This window comes from Leptonotus elevatus, chromosome 11, assembly GCF_054856555.1.
Source record: "Leptonotus elevatus isolate MCC_2025b chromosome 11, RoL_Lele_1.0, whole genome shotgun sequence".
NCBI lineage: Eukaryota > Metazoa > Chordata > Actinopteri > Syngnathiformes > Syngnathidae > Leptonotus > Leptonotus elevatus.
In genome coordinates, this window is record NC_141249.1 from 21,921,159 (window position 1) to 21,941,854 (window position 20,696).

The following is a 20,696-nucleotide window of genomic DNA, read 5'->3' on the forward strand; positions in this document are numbered from 1 at the left end:
CTTTAGTGTACCACTAGAGGGAGCCCACATATCACTACACCTCACTGAGCTAAGGCAAAATCGATTTTAAGTGTTTTATTTTAGTGCAAAATTGAAAATAATTATAAAAAATGTATATAATTTTGAATAAAACCCTAACTCGATGGCCATACTAAGGTCAAAGGCCAAATCAGTACATTTTATAGTATAGTATAGTTCTATTAAATCTGTTTGCTAAATAGAAAATGGTAAAAGCAACTGAGGTCAAAATGTCAAATCCTATCCTCCAGTTGTGAGTTCATCTTCAGTGTTTTGTAACATTTTTGATTTGATATCAGAGCAGAAATCCAATCCATCTTGAATCCAGTGCCACCTGCGATAGTTGAAAATCCTCCATTTCGTGAGACCATATGAAAAACATTTCATAATTGTACTTCTTCTACATGTTAAAAACTCAAGCTTATTAAAAGGCGCTCAAGTTTGCCATTGTTGTGTGTTGATCAGGTCAATACACGGTGCTGATGGCTCACTTCTACCTGAAGAGGAAGATCGGCTACTTCGTCATCCAGACGTACATGCCGTGCTTCATGACCGTCATCCTGTCGCAGGTCTCCTTCTGGCTCAACCGCGAGTCCGTGCCCGCGCGCACGGTCTTCGGTAAGACACGCCCACCTTACGATTATTTATTTATTTATTTTTTGCTTTGGGCTGCAAGCCAAAATTTTTATGGAAGATGCCTGTTTGACTCCCAAATATCGCCATTGCTCAATGTCCCTCTTCTAGTGTCTATATTTATTGATCAAAAAATGTTGCGGGCCCCGCCCGCTTGCGCAGGTGTGACCACGGTGTTGACCATGACCACGCTCAGCATCAGCGCCCGTAACTCGCTGCCCAAAGTGGCCTACGCCACCGCCATGGACTGGTTCATCGCCGTGTGCTACGCCTTCGTCTTCTCCGCCCTCATCGAGTTCGCCACCGTCAACTACTTCACCAAGCGCAGCTGGGCCTGGGACGGCAAGAAGGCCATGGAGGCGCAACAGCCCAAAGTAAGTCAGTCTTCCAATTGGGGCAGCGACCATTCGTCGAATAATTCGATTATAAAAAATGGTCAAAGTAGAATCTAATTTTCGGACCTTCGGATGGATTATTTTTCCACATGGACTAATAGTAATGTGGTTGCAAGCACAACACTGTAGAGGGCACGTCACCCATAGCACTCACCAGGTCAGGCCTCGCCCGTGAACGGCAAACGCACTCAGAGTCACAGATACTTAAGTTGAACCTGACCATGGTAAGCCAAAGTGAATAAAAATAATTCGGGAGTGACGGATTATCGGGGCCGATATTCAGCATTTTGACAAATATCGGCATCGGCCATTTTGAAGAATCATACAGCCGATAATAGATGCATTTAAAAAAGGGAACTAATTATTTACATTTTCATAGATGCTTCTGACCCTGGGAACTCTCTGCACCTTTTGTCTTTGTTTGAAATTAAAACTAAGTTAAGTAAAATTTTAATACTTAAAATATTTTGAAAATGTTAAAAAGTTTATTTACTCTAGCAAACAATAGGGAGCTATTTACTTAAGTTTTTATTTAATCTTTGAAGACATGCTACTGCACCTGGAAGATTCCTGAACTTTGTGTTCGATTTTTGTTTTGTTTTTACACTCAAATATTTTACGAACCCTAAACGTTGTTCAATAAACATGTTTAAAAAAAAAAAGAAAGAAAAAAAGAAGTAAGATCTCTAGTTTGTATTTTTCACATTTTTGATGCCAATATTTTCCCTTTTAACGAAAATGAATATCAGCTCCAAATATCGGTTATCGTGTCCGTGACTACTAATACGTAGTTGGTATTGATATTCTTTGTAAATAGAGTTTTTATTGGTCCTTTTGAACAAACAAACAAACAAAAATTTGAAAATCAACTTCCACATGTGACTTTTGACTTGTGTCGTATTTGATACATCTGGTCACAATGCTTAAAATTCTTACATTTATAACTGTCAAAAATATTATAATAAACAGACATATCAAACATATTAGTATTTCCAAAAATCCGAAAGAAAATTTCCCACTATTAATAAGTATAGGTCTTCTTTCTCAATTGGGGTGATACTGCCCTCTAATGGATTATCTGTGCAATGCATGTGTCAGATCATATACGTCAGGGTTTTGAGATATTGTACTCATGAAATAGAGGGCTCAAAATATCTTGTATTTAATATGATACTTTATAGGGTTAGTAAATTAACGAGATTAAACGTAAATGTATTTTCTCCCTCCAGCGGAAGGACCCCTTGGCGCTGTCCAAGAAACCCAACAACGCCTGCGCGGCCGGCGTCAACTACACGGCCAACCTGACCAAGGACGCGTCCGTGTCCACCATTTCCAACAGCACGTCGGTGCAGCTCAAAGCAGCCCCCGAGTCCAAGGGCGCCGACCCCAAGAAGACGTACAACAGCGTCAGCAAGATCGACAAGATGTCCCGCATCGTGTTCCCCGTGCTGTTCGGCACCTTCAACCTGGTCTACTGGGCCACCTATCTTAACCGGGAGCCCGTCATTAAGGGAGCCGTTTAAGACGGAACTGACGCGCAAAGCCAACAAGCACTTAACGTTCCTTTTCATTTGAGGTAATGTCATTGCATGTTGCTTCTGCTACATCGACCTCACCTTTCCTTCGTCATGATGTTTTTCACTTTTTAGCATTTGGATTTGATTGTAGGAAAAGGACAAAAGGCTCAAGTTAAAAAAAGATCAATTGTTAGACGAAAAAATACCTTTTTAAAAAAAAAAAAGGAAGTCAACCTCCCATAAATGATTCACAATAATATATTCTATGCAGCCCCACTGGTCTAAATCTGGTATTCTGGTTAATATTGTGTCAGTAGAATATGAGTTAAGCAGCAAAATCCAGCTGTTTTTATCAATACCAGAAGGTGGCCATTTTGACACATTGTTGCTCAGGTCTCAGGTAACAACCAATCACAGCTCAGCTTCAGAAAACAGGTGAGCTATGATTGGTCGTTGCCTGAGCCCTGAGCAACTGTGATGTCATCTTTAGTTGACAGCAAAGAGCAAAATGGCCGCCCCATTAGATGGATACAAATGACTGCATTTTGCTTCATAACTCATATTCCACAAATGTCATATTATTCAGCAATGTCATGTTGAGACTAGTGAGGTCACATGTAACATATTATTGCCAAGAAATGGTTAAGGCTGACTTCCACTTTAGGACTGTTGGTCGTTTCCAGGCGCGCTCTTCAAAGATGAGCTACAGATTTCGTCTATGAAAAGTTTAAAATATGAACCACAAAGATCGGTAATGCTAAATTGCAAAAATGTTGATTTTTTTATTTATTTATTTTATTGTGTGTGTGTGTGTGTGTGGCCACAGTATGGTGGCAAAGTTTTATGACTTGCCATAAAATTAGACTCGAATAACTATACAACTTTGAAAATTCAGCCCCCGAAGCTAGTTTCATAATCAAGATGGAATTTTAAAGACATGTCCATCAAGAGTAGAACCAACAAAAAAGTCTCAAGGAACCACTCCTGAAAAGACACAGGAAGTCAAACATTTTGATTTGAAGCGGCCATGTTTGGGTTATTTTTAGGGGATGGTTAAAAAATAGGAAAATAACTGCTCTTCAAAAATGAGCTGCAAATTTCGTCCAGTTGCTACCAATGACTTGCCATAAAATTAGAATCTAACTTTGAAAATTCAGCCACCAAAGCCCGTTTCATTATCAAGATGGAGTTTGAAAGACATTTCTATCACGCACAAAAAAAGTCTATTTTAGGGCGATTAAAAATACAAAATGAACTCCTTCATATTTTAAAGCCCCCAAAGCCAGTTTCACTCCAATCACATGTAGACCCACGAAAAAAAGTCTTAAGAAACCATGCCTGACAAGGCAGAGGAAAGTCTGCCATTTTGGTTTGAAGAGGCCATTTTAGGGTGAGTTTGCTTATGTCCAGGGCACCCCAAAAAAACAATTTCCCAATTGCTACCAAATTTGAAGCGCATATATTAGAAGAGAGCTGGATAAGTAAATTTCAAACTTTTTTGTCATTGAGTGTGGGCCCAGCATGGCAGCAAGGCCAAATGCTATGCAAAAACGTATGAATATTATTATTATTGTTGTTGTTGTTATCCCACAGCAGCTTTGTGTATAGCTTTTTTGACGGGTTCTTTTGTACAAGTGAGGACGTGTTGCAAAGCCATGCCAACCAAACGTGTGTTGCCTTCAGAGTGCTCTTGGCCACCAACGTGCTCATAACTTGTTCTGGTAATGTTCGCATTGTTTGTTCCTCTGAAAATGTATTTTATTCTGAAAACATTTTTTTGCAACTTTTTTTTCCAGGAAAAAAAAAATCGATGAGGAATAGAACGCATTTCTTGCAAAAATTCGACTTTGTTCAGGTAATTGAACTTTTTTCCTCAAAAAATGTCAGCTTTTTTCCTGTAATTGTATTACTTTTTGTCTGCATAAAAATAGATGAGAACTGATGAGTAACTTGTTATGCTGTCAAAATGATATTGTATTTTTCATTTGCTTTAAATTACGATTTTGACATGCTACTATGTGTGTTTAATTCTCAGAAATTTCTGCCTTCATTTTATGGTGTGGCTTTAATGCTCATTGGTACTTTTTCCCTCTCCATGTTGTCATATTTTTAAATGCCATTTTTCCTGCCTAAAATGTATTCTTTATGAATATTTCCATTTGTTTAGCAGCAACACCGCCACACTAGTATGGGAGTAGCTTTAGTTTTGATAGAATACAGTGACGCCTTGTAATTTATTGTTGTTTTTCTGAGTTTTGAAAAGACCTTCGAAGCATTTCTTTCTGTCCTATAAGAGTTCTGAAATCTGAATGCAATGTATATGCCTCCTGAGTGGCCTGTCACCATTTTAAAAGAAACTTTTTTGGGAGCACATGGATGTATTATACTTACCACATGGAAGTGCATTTTTAATATGGGCTGTTCTTTAAATGCAAATATCTGAAGCAATAAATATGCTTTCTCGGAAAAAAAAAGTGACCATTATTGGAGTATTAAAATTATTTTCCTTTTAAAAATTCCCTTTTTCCTCAAATATTTTTAACAAATATTTGTAACTTTGTAGTGAATTTATGTTTGCACGTTTTCTTTTTTTAATATGTTGATGGGAATATATTTTCTTTTATTGGCAAAAAAATAATAAATTAATAAATGTAATTATTATTTTTTAAATATTTTTTAATACATTTTAAAATTATTAATTAAATAGATTCATAAATTATTATGCCTGTTTTTTCAAGTCGATTTTTATTTTATTTATTTTTGTTAAATTAAGATGATTTTGTTGGTTCTAAAACAACTCAACTACACTGTATTTGTGCTAGTCCAAAATCGACCCAATATAGTGGCACACCGGCTCCCCTTAGTGGTACCTGAAAGAATTCTTAAATTCATGTACATAACATTTGTTAAGTACAGCTTAGTTGCATTTAATGATGAAGAGCAATTCATTTGCATTTAATATTTTAAAAATGCATGCTTACAGTTCATTTTTTTATGGGGCAAAACTATCTTTTGTGGAAAAAGCGTATTAGCGGCTAATCAGCATTTTTTTCTATAATTTTTGGGGGGGGTAAAAAAAAAGTTTTTCTTCAATTAATTTATAATGCCATATGATCGATACGACGATATGATGAATTATACACGGAATTCTGCGTATATTTTGAGGCGGTACTTTGTCAAAAACTGGAGAACCGCTGCTGTATGAGACCCATGATGGAAAAAAGTGCATGAATATATTAAAGATAGAACCAATGACTTTATTCAAGATGCATTTCTGCACATAAAGCTTAATCTTCCTTAATGGAACAACAAGCCGGCGGCACGTGCTTGATTACACATGGCACGCTCATGTCGGGTCGGCAGTTAGCACACATATAAATCCATCTTTCAACATCTGGCTCACATCTGCTTGCCGAGGATTTAGCTGCATTTAAGTTGCTTTTTGCGTCCTCAGCGCAGCGACTTAAGCCGCCCAGCGATAACCGTCACGGCACAAGTGCAAACAGACGCGCCGGATAACCTTTCGGCGCACTTTTACCCGCGCTGACTGGCGCACTCGCACACCAGATTGAAGGCGAGGCGAATCGCGATGGCACCTGTAAAGCTGACTCGTACCAATTCATATTCAATTTCCATTTTGTTCTGACACTCTAAGAATTAAAGTTGCCAAATTTGCGAACTGAACTTCAAGTTGATGTTTAATTTTAAACATAAAACAAAGATAATTGTTTGTATTTAATCAAACAACATAGCTTAATGCTAACACACAACGCCACAGACGGGCTAAAAAAAAAAACGAGCATCGATGTTGCTTTGAGCAATGTTTATGTTAATGATGTAAATTATACAAGTAATTAACTGATTAGAAAAAGTGGATGAGCGTGTGCAGTGGGTCAAAATATGTTGAAGACGTCCTCATAAAATTAAAAGTGAAAAGAATTAACACAACAGGTGCTCTTTAAATTTGGCAGCCAATTTTTTTTGATAAAAAGCCTTTTTAATGAAGCCATTAATCGTGATAAATCAAAATTCTATGCTGTGATTAATCTGATTTAGGGGGGGACATTATTTTTAGTCGTGTTGTCACATTTTCCTTATTAACTTTTTTTGTCAAGAAAAAATTAACTTATCTTGAAAATTATCACTTTAAAGGTATCCAGTATTTAATTTAATTTATTTATTCATTTTTTATGTACTTCAAGCATTGTAGCTGTTGGGGTAAATAATTGGGGGTGTAAGGCAATAATTCTATGCAGGAGTGCGTGCGTGTCCTTTGCAAGTCCCACTGTGACCAGCAGAGGGCGGCAGCTACTAAAATGAATGAGTGTGCTGATGACTTAACGTAACCTGTATTTGATCCTGTACAGTATTTACATATTATTACATATTTAGATGATCTGATGATTATGCAAGTTAAAGACGTCAAAATAACTGTAAAATGAAGTTGAGAGAGCTTTTGAGAGGCAATGAGTTGTAATTGACTTTTAAGAAGTACTATTTCGCTGAAAGAATCATAATCCATGACGAGAAAAAAATTAAGTGAAGGAAATACATATTTTGATGAAAAAACGGAATTTCATTTAAATGAGCCAGACTACGTTAAGAATAATCATAACATTTAGAATGAATAATAATGATGATGATAAAGTCAATTGTTTAAAAAAAAAAGCTGTAAAAAATTAACATTTAAAAAAAATATTTTGAAATCTAGTCGTAAAGTCTGTTGAAGTTTTATTTGTAAAAAAGATAGTCGTAATATTTTAGAAAAAAAGTTTAATATTTTTTTTAAGTCAATAAAAAAAAAAGTCATGAGAAAATTTGTTTGAAAAAAATTTAGTCATGTTTTGAGTTGATTTTTTTTTTTTTATTGTCATGAGTGAAACAATTCTACGTGAATGAAATTGTTAATGTTAGCATTTACATAAATCCATGGAATAGCTAACTTTATAATCATTAATATACCTGTTATTATTTTGACTACTAATAACAATACAATTCATAATAAATTAAAAAAACAAAAAAAAATACATTTAAAAAACAAACAAACACTGCTGAGTGTCTGTTCCTTCCTCCCTCCCCCTTCAAAAATAAACCTGCCCCGCCCCCCTCTGGCCACCCGGGGGAACACTCCTATCCTGTAGATCAGCCCCTGGCTTGTTGCAGGCTTTTGTGTGAGACGCATGAGGAGGACGAAGAAGAGTTGCACCTCTTTCTTCTTCTTCTTCTTCTTCTTCTTCCCCTGCCACTTGCAGCTGCCTCTCTTGCGAACGAGCACATGCTGTGATGCGCAGCCCACTTTTGGCATGATGATGAAGAGGAGGAGGAAGCTGCGCACCGACGCCGCGCGCAAAAGCCGGGCAACACCGGCAGTTTGGATATGAACCAAAAACAAGAAAAAATGTCTTTCAGGGGAATGCGAATAGGATGAAGAAGGTCCGGGAGGACTTGGGAAGACTTGTCGCAAGAGAGCAGTCGCGGTTGGCCAGCATGACCTCCGTCTGGTTCCTCTTCTTCCTTGTGGCTCTCCATGCAAGGTACGTTGTCATATTCATTCAAAAATAATTGTAAATAACAGAATATATGAATTGGGGTGAAAGAGAGAGAGAGTGGATTGGATGATTAAATGTAAATTTTCTGAAAGTTGCTGGTAAATTTCCAGGAGAAAGTGAGATGTGAAGTTTGTAATTTTGTGTTTTTAAACCACAAAGTGTATTAACTCATTCATTGCCATCGACGGCTATAGACGTCAAAAATTCAGGTCAACTATTTCGATCAGTTTAACATTTTCCCCACTTTTGTTAACAAGAGTATGAATACCTAGATTTTTTTATTGTATTAGAACAGATATAAAATTTGTGATTAATGGTGAGTTAACTAGTGATTAAAAATTGTTATCACCTGATGCCCCTAATTTGTAATAATCTTTTCTTAAAAAAAAAAAAAGATTGACATTTTTTTTGAAGAAAAGATTATTAAAAATTGGGCACCAGGTGATTAAAATTTGTAATCGTAATTAATCGCATTACTTCACTAGTTAACTCACTATTAATCACAAATCTGTTCTAAATGTAAAAAAAAAAAGAATGCTAGGCTTTCATACTCTTTTTTTTTTTTTTTTAACTAATTCAGTTCCAATTATTTTTTTAGGTCTATTGCTGTCAATGGCAGTAAATGAGTTAAACATTCTGGTTTTCCGGGGGGGTGAAATTATGGGAAAAATATATAATTTTATTGTAGTTGCAAAAATAAAAAATTGCCATTTAGTCTATGGGATTGTGTGCACGTGTGTTTAGGTGTGTGACATCCGACTACAAGGAGGACTACGAGGATGTGACGGCCCAGCAGATGTTGCCATCCAAATCTCAGCAGTCGCACGCCACGGAAATCCTCAACGGGCTCCTCAAGGAGTACGACCGCAAGCTCAGGCCCGACATTGGAGGTCATTACCGCGATTATTGTTATCATTGACAACATTCATACGGTCAATAAGTTGAAGTGAAATGAGCTTCCTTTTGACAAAAGTAGTGCTTTGCCACCATCTTGTGGCTTCTTGGTGCCGAGGAACTACTATGTTGAAGTGAGTTGAGTAGTAATGAGCTATTCGATGACATGTCCCAATACTTTTGTCAAATTCATCGAAGGACGACAATCAAGACACTTTTTATTCTGTTCATTACACACGCAGCAGATGGCCATTTCATCGCCATGGCGACACACCTTGCCCTGTCAGAGGCTCTCCTGCGGGTGACACTGATTGATTGATTGACTCATTCATCCACTTTCATTGCCGTTATTTACTCACTATTAATCCCAGATGCGCTCTGTGAACAAACAGCCCCGATCTGGATCTTGCCTGACTGGCGCGCTGCATTCAAGTCTGTCTGGAGCGCAGTGTGAAGGCGTATACTGCTATGTTAGCATTTAGAGCTAACCGCTAACTACACATTTGTAACGTAATCCGTCTGTAGCTAACACGAGAAGCTAATGTAGCAGTCTACGTCTTTACTAAGTTCTCCTTCTGGTGTGAAATAAGTCATTTTTAGCACACTCGTTGCTTTTATTTTGGTGGGTTTCAACTTCCTGTTGGTTGGATAGGACTCTAAAGGAGCTTTTTGTTGTTTTTTTGTGACTATCCAAGGAGTACTCAGTGAAGACGTCGTAAACTGCTACATCATCATAATAGTGCGATCTGAGTCATGTTTAGTGCTCGTACTGCTTTTATTTTTGTAGGTTTATAGTATACTTTCAAAGGAATTTGATTTCAATCGTGTTACTCTTATTAATTAAAACGTGTGATGTGAGATTTTTCTCAAGAACTAGTGCTGAGTAAAGACGTAACGCTGCTATGGTAGCATCTGGCGCTGCTAGCTAGCTAACTATTGACAGCCTGGATGACATGACATTTTCTGTACCTCACTAGCCTATCCCAGCTGATGTATGGGCGAGAGGTGGGGTACACCCTGAACTGGTGAATCGCAAGGCACGTGTAGAAAAATAACCGCGGAAACACTCGCAATAAATTGCGACCGACCATACACCGCTACATTAGCATCTACAGCTAGCCGCTAGCTCGCCAGCTATCCTCAGGTGTCCTAAGCAAAACAGTGAAGCGTTTCTCTGCGTGATATTGATTTTCCGCGCCGTTTGTTCTTTTATTTAAAAGAAACAAAAAAGAAAGCAAAGTTAATCCTACTCCTTTGATGAGTTTATATTGGAAATCAAAGGTGGATTATCCAGCAGTCTGAGAAGGAGACGAGGAAAGAAGAAGAAAGGAGATGCCTTTCTCTTGCTTGCGCTAAGTGGAATCGATTGGCTTGAAGTTCCACATTAAAACGGCTTTATTGACCAAATTAAAACACATGCTTCTCCTTAAAAACACACGACTTGCAGCTTCATATATATGAAATCAACATGATATTTCATACAAGATGTTTAATGGATGTGATCAAGTGTTGCCACGTTTTGTGGTCATGCAAAGAGTGGTGAGTGTTCAGTCGGCCTTAAGCGGTGCTTGACGTGTGACAAAAATATGCACAAGTGGCACTCTTCGCCACTAATTCACGTTCTCTTCCTCCTCAACAGTGAAGCCAACTGTCATCGACGTGGACATGTTGGTCAACAGCATCGGACCCGTGTCCTCCATTAATATGGTAAGAACGTGTTAAAGATTTCAAATCGGTTAAAAAAAAATTCAGTTTGCTTCACAGAACTTACCTTCATATGAAGCTGTGTCATACCACCATCGCTATTGTTTCAGGCTGTCGGCACACAAAAAGAACAATATAATTTTACTTTCAGGATTTCACAATCAAAGGGCTAATAGCCGGTTATTAGCATAAGCTATTGTGTGGCAATACAAAAAAAGATGAGGCAGCATACCTTAGTACCTGCGTAAGAGCTTTTGTTCAATCACAATAACAAAACATCACCGCCATTCTTCTACATTCTACACTTTTAGCTTTTTATATCCTAAACACGTGCTGTTCATGCTAAATTTCAAGTGTTCAAGTGTTAAGAGCAGTTGGTTGGCACACACACACACACACACGACTTCGGCGAGCTCACCTTGTGATAATCAACCGGCCGATTGTGGACGTCTTTGCAATCAAATGGTGACTTTGTAGTCATTAGAACTAAATCAAGACCTGCAAGGAACAGGAGAATCATCAAGACCATTAGGATTCACTTGATAACATATTTTTTTCCCCAACTAATTAAGTTCCATTTAAGAGCCAATCTTCAGTCTTCTAAATTCCTGGCTCAGTCTGAAAATCGGAAAATGTTTTTGATAATCGCAAAATTTCATGTTCAAGGTTTCACTAACGTGAAATGGTTTTGAGTTCATGACTCAAAAATTGTTTTGGTTTTTAAACATCACAAATGTTTTTTATAGCTTGTACCTGTATGTCATGTTTATACGATACTCAAAATTGTCACGAAAACACCAAACAATGCTTTCTACAACAATACTAAATATAAACTAGGCAATGTCTGCAGAAATTGCGTGGGAATGCTGAAAAGCTGAATGCTACTAGCTGAATGCAACAAATACACAAAACAATTTCACATTTTTGGAAATCATGGTCAAAACCCACTTAATGTTTAATCAAAATATTTTAAAATGCTACAAACAAAATACAATTCCGATAAAAGGAAAAATTGTTGAAAATAAATAAATATAATGTATTGTTATTTTTGTATGTTTCCAACCAAAAGCTTTTACAAAAAAAATCAAAACAATTTTCTTTTGTCAGAATTTTGTGGACTGATCATCGGGGGGAAGCCAATCAATCACTTCCCAGCCTCGCGCCCGTCGCCCTCTAATGGGGAATTATCCCACAGATTAGCAGGCTGCAAATGTCTGCTTCTTATGAAATCTACTTCCACAAATGCACTCTCTCGTCGGCACCATTTATGCCATCCTCCATTATATGTGGGATAATGTACCGTTTTTCTTGTTCCGTTCCCCGCTGGGGCGCACAATTAAAGGTTGCCAGCGCCCCGTGTTCCCGTTGCTTGTAATTGGCCCGACTTAAGCGGCTTTGACCAAAGGTCAAACGCAACATGAAAATATTTGGGAAGCTGGAGGTGGCAAAAGTGTTCCGCTGTTGCCATGGCGATGTTCTGCTTGCTGGCCTCACTTAGCAGTGAAGTCGTAATAATAGTAATTCAAGCCCTCGGACCCCTTTTTAATGGCAAGACGTCAAGATGATTGTCTAGCTTTTCAGGGTTGCTACTGGGTGAAAAATGGCTGACAGTTTCGAACATGCGTCTTGAGACTTTTTTTGCACGCCTGATTAGGATTGATTGACTTGTCCACCCAACTTTGTATCGATTGGTAATACTGGTGAACATTTTTTTTTTTCAAATTTTTAATGGGTGCTACCAAGTGAGAAGTGACTGATTGAAACCAAAATGGCTGACTTCCTGTTCAGTTTTGAGTATGGGTCCTTGAGACTTTTTTTAATGTCCACCCACTTTTGTGAACTGGTTTCATGGGGCATGAATGAATGAAAATGTGATTATTCAAACTAAAATGGCCGACATTCTGTTTGTGCTTTTTCATGCTTAATTTTATGATGAATACTCTCACCTAATTGGTTGACTGGTGAAATGGCTGCTTCAAAACAAAATGGCCAATTTTCTGTTCCCTTTACGTTTCGTGCGACATGTTCAGGGTTATTTTAGTAAACGAAAACTAAGAAAAAAACTTAAACTAAAATTCAAAAAAACAATTTCGTTAACGAAATAAAATAAAAACGAAAATGCTTTTTTTTTCTTTTCTTTTTTTTTTACGAAAACTCACTGAAACTGCATTTTATGTTTACAAAGCTAACTTTAACTAGAATTATAGCAAAAATGTCCTTCATTTGAGTCTTTGGTAATTAATTTAATGCACCTTTGAGGATGATTTTAAATGTTATTTTAAGTATATTTATTTAACCGGCATAAGGACGTTTGAAAGTGTCACACAGAAGTGACATCATCAAGCAGCAGCCAATAGAAAAGCACCTTCAGATGACGTCGCTCCCAGGCGACAACGAAAGGCAACGCTAGGTAAGAAATTAGTTACTTTTCTCATGTTTATTAAATATTGCGCACACGCAGAGCCAGGTCCAGAAAGTAAAAACCCTATCGCAGTTTGGCTTTAACCACAGGTGCTTGCTAACTAGCTAGCTAGCATCAATGGCTAAAACGAATACTGCGGCAGGATAGACATTAAATAAATAAATAAAAGAAAAGAAAACTAATACTGACACTAACTAAACTAAAACTAAGCTCTTTTTAAATAAATAAAATTAATAAAAAACTAACAGAACCACCCTGAAAACTAATTAAAACGAACTTAAATAAAAACTCAAAACGAAATAAAAACTAAAATGAAAATTCCAAAACTATAATAACCCTGGTCATGTTATGACAGAAGAATGAAAAATAATAATGACGAATAATGACAGTCGTTCGTCGAAGGCCTCATCACGATCCATCAGGATTGCGAAAAGTCTTCCCGTGTTGGTTCTTCCAGGAATACCAGATCGACATCATCTTCGCGCAGACGTGGACCGACAGCCGTCTGAGTTACAACAGCACCATGAAGATCTTGACGCTCAACAGCAACATGGTGGGCCTCATCTGGCTGCCCGACACCATCTTCAGGAACTCCAAGAACGCCGACGCCCACTGGATCACCATGCCCAATCAGCTGCTCAGAATATGGAACGACGGCAAGATACTTTACACCCTGAGGTAAACAAATGCGTTTCCCCATGAACTCGAGTATAGTAACAGTTGCTAAGCTGGCAACAGTTGCTATGCTATCTTTCCCCATCAACTCGAGCGTAGCAACAGTCGCTATGCTAGACTTCATAACCTCCAAAATTGATCTATTGCCATTTGTTCGAGTGGCGTAATGCATAATATTCACAGATATGAGCGCACTGTTAGCGTGGCTAGCCGCTATGTCTAAGCGGCGGCCATCTTGGTAGGGGAGACTTTTCCCGTCAGGCAACACGTTGAAATAGAAAATAAGTCAGAACTTGCTCATATCTCAACCGATTCTCATGTTGTTGACTTTTTTTTGTCGATGCTTAATAAGTGTGTGCAATCAATATTCAATTTGAAAATGATCCAAAAATGTAGTTTTACCTGTGACTCTTGTAGTAAATGTTTGGTATTGTACGCAACCGAATGGTAGCACAATGTGAAGGCATCGTATCTATCAACCTATTCATATCTGTGATAATGATGTAATGAGTAATAATAATGTTATGAGTAGCGTAGCACAATTGTTGCTATGTCATTGGAAAGCTGAGCTTATTCTCTTTTTGATTATGCCAAAACCTCATTTCTGAAATTTGGGTCAGAGCGACTCATTTTGCGATGCCGGGTCACAAATATGCTTACGTATGCGCACCATGTTTCATGTTGAAAAGTGTTTCCGTGGCAACCTAACCCTAATTCTCATTTAGATGGCCACTACTTGGGAAAACACAGCTAACAAATTTAGTTATATTGGTCATAAATGAAATAAAGGTAGCACATGCTTTTAAGCTTTTTAATGTGACCTGAACTCGCATTCATAAACTAATATCTATTTTGGAAACAATTTCCTGTGTGAGTCAGAGAAAATTTGTCTTTTTTTCTCTTGGTAATTAACCCCCCCAAAAATATCCAGCAACTGCACTTTGTGCTCTGTTTAAGTTCTCTCTGAAGTTCACCTCGACCCGCTAAACATCAACAAACATCAGGCGAGGTAATTTCAAACCTGGCGGATTTATGTGGGAATTTTTAGGGGGTAAAACGCCAATGCTATTCATAGCCTGTCTATGGCATTTGCCATTATGTGTTAGCAGTAAGCTAGTGGACTTTTAGCGCTCAGATTAAAACATTTTGCTCACAAATCAAAGCAGAAATTCGGCCAAATGACAACTTGCTTTTTTTTTTTTTTTTTTTTTAAGATTCTTAAGTCAAGTGACTCGTACCTCAAGGTATCAGCGTTCATTTAATAATGTGCAAGCATGATGTCATTGATGTACACCAGCTGATATTGTCGATGGGCGTAATTTGTCATTGCAGACTGACCATTACCGCAGAGTGCCAGCTGCAGCTGCACAACTTTCCCATGGACGAACACTCGTGTCCGCTCATCTTCTCCAGCTGTGAGTATGCGACCTTGACTTTATTTCACACAATTTCATTGCGTCAAACTTTTGATATTACATTTTGATTCAAAATTCAGTATTTGTTGCTAGGTTATCCTCTTGGTGATGATGTTCATTAGAAAAAATAATCTCAATAAATAGGACAATTTTTTTTTTTTTTCAGATTTAATCATTTCAATTATTTTGATAAATGTAGTAACGCTTATAAAACAATAATACACATAAAGATTTGATCAATTTACTTCATTTATGTATACAGTTTCATGCTACATGATTTCCTTTCATAGTTTTATTTGAACTTTTCACAGTTTCATTTTATACAATTAGATTTATGATGTATGAAATAATCATGTAAAATATTAATAATGTTATCATTTAGAAATAATATCCAAGCAAACTGAAAAAAATTATTATTTTCGTTTTTGAGATTTAATATAATTTTCTATAATAATATTATCTAGAATATGCATCTATATCTAATGCATCTAGTTTTTTAATTATTTTTTAATTTTTTAATTTTTAATTTTTATTATTTTTGTATTTTAATTTTTTTTTTTTTTTTTTTAATATATATTTTCAAATTTTTTATATGCTTGCCTCAGTGTAAATGTGGAAATGACAATATTTTTTAAAACTTTATTTAAGTACTGTATAGTTCAAGGGTCAGTGCATGAGCAAACCATAGCGTTTATGGAGACTATTTAAATAATTGAAGCTTATTTGTTCTTTTAGGAGTGTGTATGAAACTGGTAGGAAAGAATTGACCCCTGCTCTATATCCGTCTTTTTCTTTTTTCGTTTTTCATTCAATTTTGGTTCCTGTACCTCTGAAGTGTCCCTTTGGTCTTGCTCGTAATTCGATTTATTTATTTATTTTAACAAAAGGCCGTGTATGCACTATGTAATTAAATGCACTTTTTAAAGGCAGCACTTATGTGTAAATGAATGAGGTTCGCATTGTGCCATGCCTGGGGACGCTTCTGAGCGAGCGGTCGCCGAATGTAATGAAAGCCATCGGGGGAGAAACTCAAAGTAATTTACCTTTACTTAAGGAAGTCAGTAGATGTGACAGCCGTTGCCAAGGCAACCACTCCATAATTCTACTTCTCGTGGAGTCCGTCCCAGAGAACAGGGGGGGGGGGGGACGTGCCTCTGGGGCTTTCCCGCTAATCAACTCATTACAATGCTGATAATGCGACCCACTTGGACGTATACCGTAGATGGCATCGCTACTGTTAGCATCTAGCATGTTAGCTCCTTTTCTCATTTGAGAACTGACTATGAGGCAAGATTGGAAATGCTGTTCCAGCTGCCTTAGCACTATATATATTTTTTATCATATAACAAGATAACATGCTAACAGTTGGTATGCTAACAATAATGTTAGCATGCCAACTGTTAGCCCATTTCTCCATTCGTTTTTGATGTTTTTAAGTCGGTAATGATTGTTTGAAATTGGAAAAAAAGTGATCCAGCCTCATTAGCTCTTTCTTAATAAGATAACATCCTAGCAATTTAAATTGGAAAAAATATGAAGTGATTCAGCTTCATTAGCTCTTTCTTGTTATAAGAAGATAACATGCTAACAGTTGGTATGCTAACATATAACAGTTGCTAGCATGTTAGCCTCACACTTCTTTTAATGTGTTTTTAAGTCTAAGACAGTAATAATTGTTTTAAATTGAAGAAAACTTTATTCATCGATTTTAATGGGGCAATTGACGTCCCCTGGACATCTTGGGGCTCAAGGCAACTGCCTGTATTTGCCTAATCGTCCCCTGGGCTAACATATAGCAAGATAGCAACTCAAGTATGAAAAGCGCTAAGTCAGATGGGGCACAAATTTGATAAATGTATACCTTAATTTTCTTGAGTAAAGCAATCAAATCAGCAACTTTTTTTTTTTTTACACAAGTATCTGTACATAAGTACAGTGTGAGTACTTTTGCTACATCTGGCCAAGGGTCATGCGCTGTGTTTTCGGAACCGTCGCAGACGGGTACCCGCGAGACGAGATGGTCTACAAGTGGAGGAGGAACTCGGTGGAAGCGACGGACCAAAAGTCCTGGCGCCTCTACCAGTTTGACTTCATGGGCCTCAGGAACACCACTGACATCATCAAGACCACCGCAGGTACTCGACCCCGAAAGTCGTTCAGATAAAAAAAAGTAGTGAGACTTTTGAAATTCTGGATAAGCTCAGTAAGTATGCGCCCCCTTGCAGGCGACTACGTGGTGATGACGGTGCACTTTGACCTGAGGAGACGAATGGGCTACTTCACCATCCAGACGTACATCCCCTGCATCCTCACCGTGGTCCTGTCCTGGGTCTCCTTCTGGATCAAGAAGGACGCCACGCCGGCCAGGACCGCTTTAGGTCAGACCAGACTTCCACCCCGAAACCTGGCTTGAAACCTTGGTCTGTGAAACCCTACCTTTTTCTTTTAACACCCCAACACAGGCTTGAAATCACCTTTTCAAACTATATCCGTATAAAATTGTAACCCTGGCGGTAAACCAGAATTTGAAAGCTTAAAACCCATATTTGAAACTCTGACCTAACTTGAAACCCTAACACTGGCTTGAAACCCTACTCTGAAACCTCGACCTTTGCTTTAATAATAGTAATAATAATAATTGTAATGCATGAGAGTGTCAGCGGAATTTTTTTAGGCAGGTTGGGGGGAGTCCAGGTGTTTTTCGTGTAAACAGGCCAGGGTAAAGCGAAAGGGAAACATGGTGGCATGCGGGCCTAAAATAGCCGCTGGGGCCAGCTTGTTGCCATGGCGACATAGGCGTACAGACGAGGGAGCGAGGTAGGAAGGGAATCACGTGCGCACGTTCCAGGAAGAGTGGACGACGTCAAGTACATATTGCGTACGGACGCGCTAGGTTTAGAAATGTATCATTAAAAAAAAAGCGACGTTAGACTTAACAAGTGGAAAGTCTTGACAGCTGAATTTGAAACCCTAACACTACTTTAAAACACTTCCACAGACCATCTCGCCCTGAGGCGGACTTGAAACTCTAACCCAGGCTTGCCGTATTTGACATAAGACCCTCACCTTCTTTTAACAAAACAAATTTAACAATCTAGGTCTGAAACCCTATCACAAGCCCCTCCCTCTTTTTTTTTCAAATTAGAGTTATGTGCAGGCTTGAAACCCGACTTTGAAACCCGACTTTGAAACCCGACTTTGAAACCCGACTTCGAAACCCGACTTCGAAACCCGACTTTGAAACCCGACTTTGAAACCCGACTTCGAAACCCGACTTTGAAACCCGACTTCGAAACCCGACTTTGAAACCCGACTTTGAAACCCGACTTTGAAACCCGACTTCGAAACCCGACTTTGAAACCCGACTTTGAAACCCGACTTTGAAACCCGACTTTGAAACCCGACTTTGAAATGCCTTGCAGGCATCACGACGGTGCTGACGATGACCACGCTGAGTTCGGTGGCGAGGACGTCTCTGCCGCGCGTGTCCTACGTGACGGCCATGGACCTTTTCGTCACCGTCTGCTTCCTGTTCGTCTTTGCCGCCCTGATGGAGTACGCCACCCTCAACTATTACTCCAGCTGCACCCGCACGTCAGCCTGCATGGACAGGAAACGCCACGTAAGTACGCCACGCTTTTTAAAGGACGTTCGAGAAGTCGGCGTTTTGGATTTCAAGCACAGGTTTGGATTTGAAAATAGGGTTTCAAACTTGCATTAAGGTTTGCAGTGAGGGTTTTAGCCAGTGTTTTATAGTAGGGTTTGAAGTCAGGGTTTGGATTTGTTTCAAATTAGCGGTTCAAGTCAGGCTAAGGTTTCAAACACAGGTTGAAGTTTCATGTTAGGATTTTAAGTTAGGGTTTCTAGCCAGGGTTCACGTTTTAAACACAGCTTAGGGTTTCAAGTCTGGGTTCAGGTTGCATGCAGGTTCAGGTTTCAATTGAGGGTTTTAAGATATGCTTAGGGTTTCAAACAAAGGGTAGGATTTCAAATTGGGTTCTGAAACAACGATTAGGTTTCAAATTAGGATTTTAAGACTGTTAGGGTTTTAAGAGGGGTTGGGGTTTCAACAAGGGTTAAGGTGTCAAATTCAGGTTTTAAGACAGGCTTAGGGTTTCAAATTAAGGTTTCAAACAAGGATTGTGGTTTTCAAATGAGGGTTTTAAAGACCGGGTTATGGGTTCAAATTAAGGTTTCAAACAAGGGTTAGTATTTTAAATTAGGGGTTTAAGACTGGGTTAGGGTTTCAAATTAGGATTTTAATCAGGGTTAGGGTTTCAAAGTAGGGTTTCAAGTCAGAATTAGGATTTCAAGTTTATGTTGGAAATAAAGTTTTCAAGATTGAGATAGGGTTTTAAGTGAGGGTTTCAGCCTGGGCTGGGGTTTCAAATTCCAGTTAGTGTTTCGAGCTTGAGTACATGCGCGTTTTGTTTCCAGAACTACTCGGCCCTGGATGCCAGGCGGCCTCCTCACACAGTGGTGACCCTGAACAATGCCACCTACTGGCAGGACTTGGACGAGACGTGCGCTTCGCAGTGTCTGGACGGCAAAGACTGCGTCAGCTTCTTCTGCTGCTACGACGACTGCAAAGACGGCGCGTGGCGGAGGGGGCGCGTCCACGTAGACCTGCTGGACCTGGACGCCTACTCCAGGGTCTTTTTCCCAACCTCCTTCCTCCTGTTCAACGTGGTCTACTGGGTAGGGTATCTCTACCTTTAGCGTAACATATGCTAAAAATAGGACCCCTTTTGAGCTGTGTGCCTACGGTGACGCTAAGCTAGCAGGAGCAAATGCGTCGGCAATACGGTTGCACATGATGGCATGTAATTATAACAAGGGAACTGGGAATAACTTTTCACAGGTAAAAGTATTGTGTGTGTAAGGGGTGGGGGGGTGGGGGGGGGGGGTATTTTCTGTAACGATAGTAAAAAGAAAAAAAAAGTACTCCATGAAAATCGGTTGAGAAATTAGTAAATTTGAACTTTATTTTGATGTGTGTGTATTGCCTTTGAACAGGCCCTTTGCCCTTGCCAATATGGCCACCACGTATATGCTATTGTTAGAGTCGGTCGGGGTTAGAGTTTGTGGTTTGGGGCTGTGATTAGAGTTTGGGGTTTATGGATTAGGTTAAAGCATTCCAGAGGCAAATAGCTAGCTGAGTTGCTAGCAAGATAGTAGCTGGTTTAAAATGCCTTGCTATGCTATAGCATTTATTTTTTATTTTTTTCCAAACTAATAGTTATTTTAGACAACACCCTCTCGAAATAGTCTACCTAGCTAAATTCCTACCTAGGTAATAATTGCCGAGCTAACTTTCAATAGTTCAACACCTTTATAAGAATGTCTACTGTTAGCATGTACAACACAGTGTATGTACTGTAGTTAGCAGAGTTGCTAACTAGCTAATAGTACCTTTTAAATGCCTCACTAACGTATCATTTCTTGGTTAAAATAATGAATGCAGTACGTACAGC

The 20,696-nt window shown here is 38.6% G+C and overlaps 2 protein-coding genes across 2 annotated transcripts in view; both read left to right on the forward strand.

The window, feature by feature from the left end:
• The window catches only part of gabra5 (gamma-aminobutyric acid type A receptor subunit alpha5), a 17,266-nt gene extending 13,821 nt beyond the window's left edge, over positions 1-3,445 (forward strand). The window contains exons 8-10 of the mRNA XM_086088504.1: positions 484-636; positions 814-1,025; positions 2,276-3,445. Coding sequence (XP_085944630.1) covers positions 484-636; positions 814-1,025; positions 2,276-2,569 — 659 coding nt within the window. The 3' untranslated portion in view covers positions 2,570-3,445. The remainder of the gene's footprint in view (positions 1-483; positions 637-813; positions 1,026-2,275) is intronic.
• A 4,277-nt stretch (positions 3,446-7,722) lies between these two features.
• gabrg3 (gamma-aminobutyric acid type A receptor subunit gamma3) lies at positions 7,723-20,073 on the forward strand. The gene is made up of 9 exons (XM_086088503.1): positions 7,723-8,097; positions 8,857-9,002; positions 10,646-10,713; positions 13,590-13,810; positions 15,140-15,222; positions 17,220-17,357; positions 17,448-17,600; positions 18,645-18,844; positions 19,660-20,073. The coding sequence occupies exons 1-9, from the start codon at positions 7,988-7,990 to the stop codon at positions 19,939-19,941; spliced, it is 1,401 nt and encodes a 466-aa protein (XP_085944629.1). The 5' UTR covers positions 7,723-7,987; the 3' UTR covers positions 19,942-20,073.
• Positions 20,074-20,696: the final 623 nt, after the last annotated feature.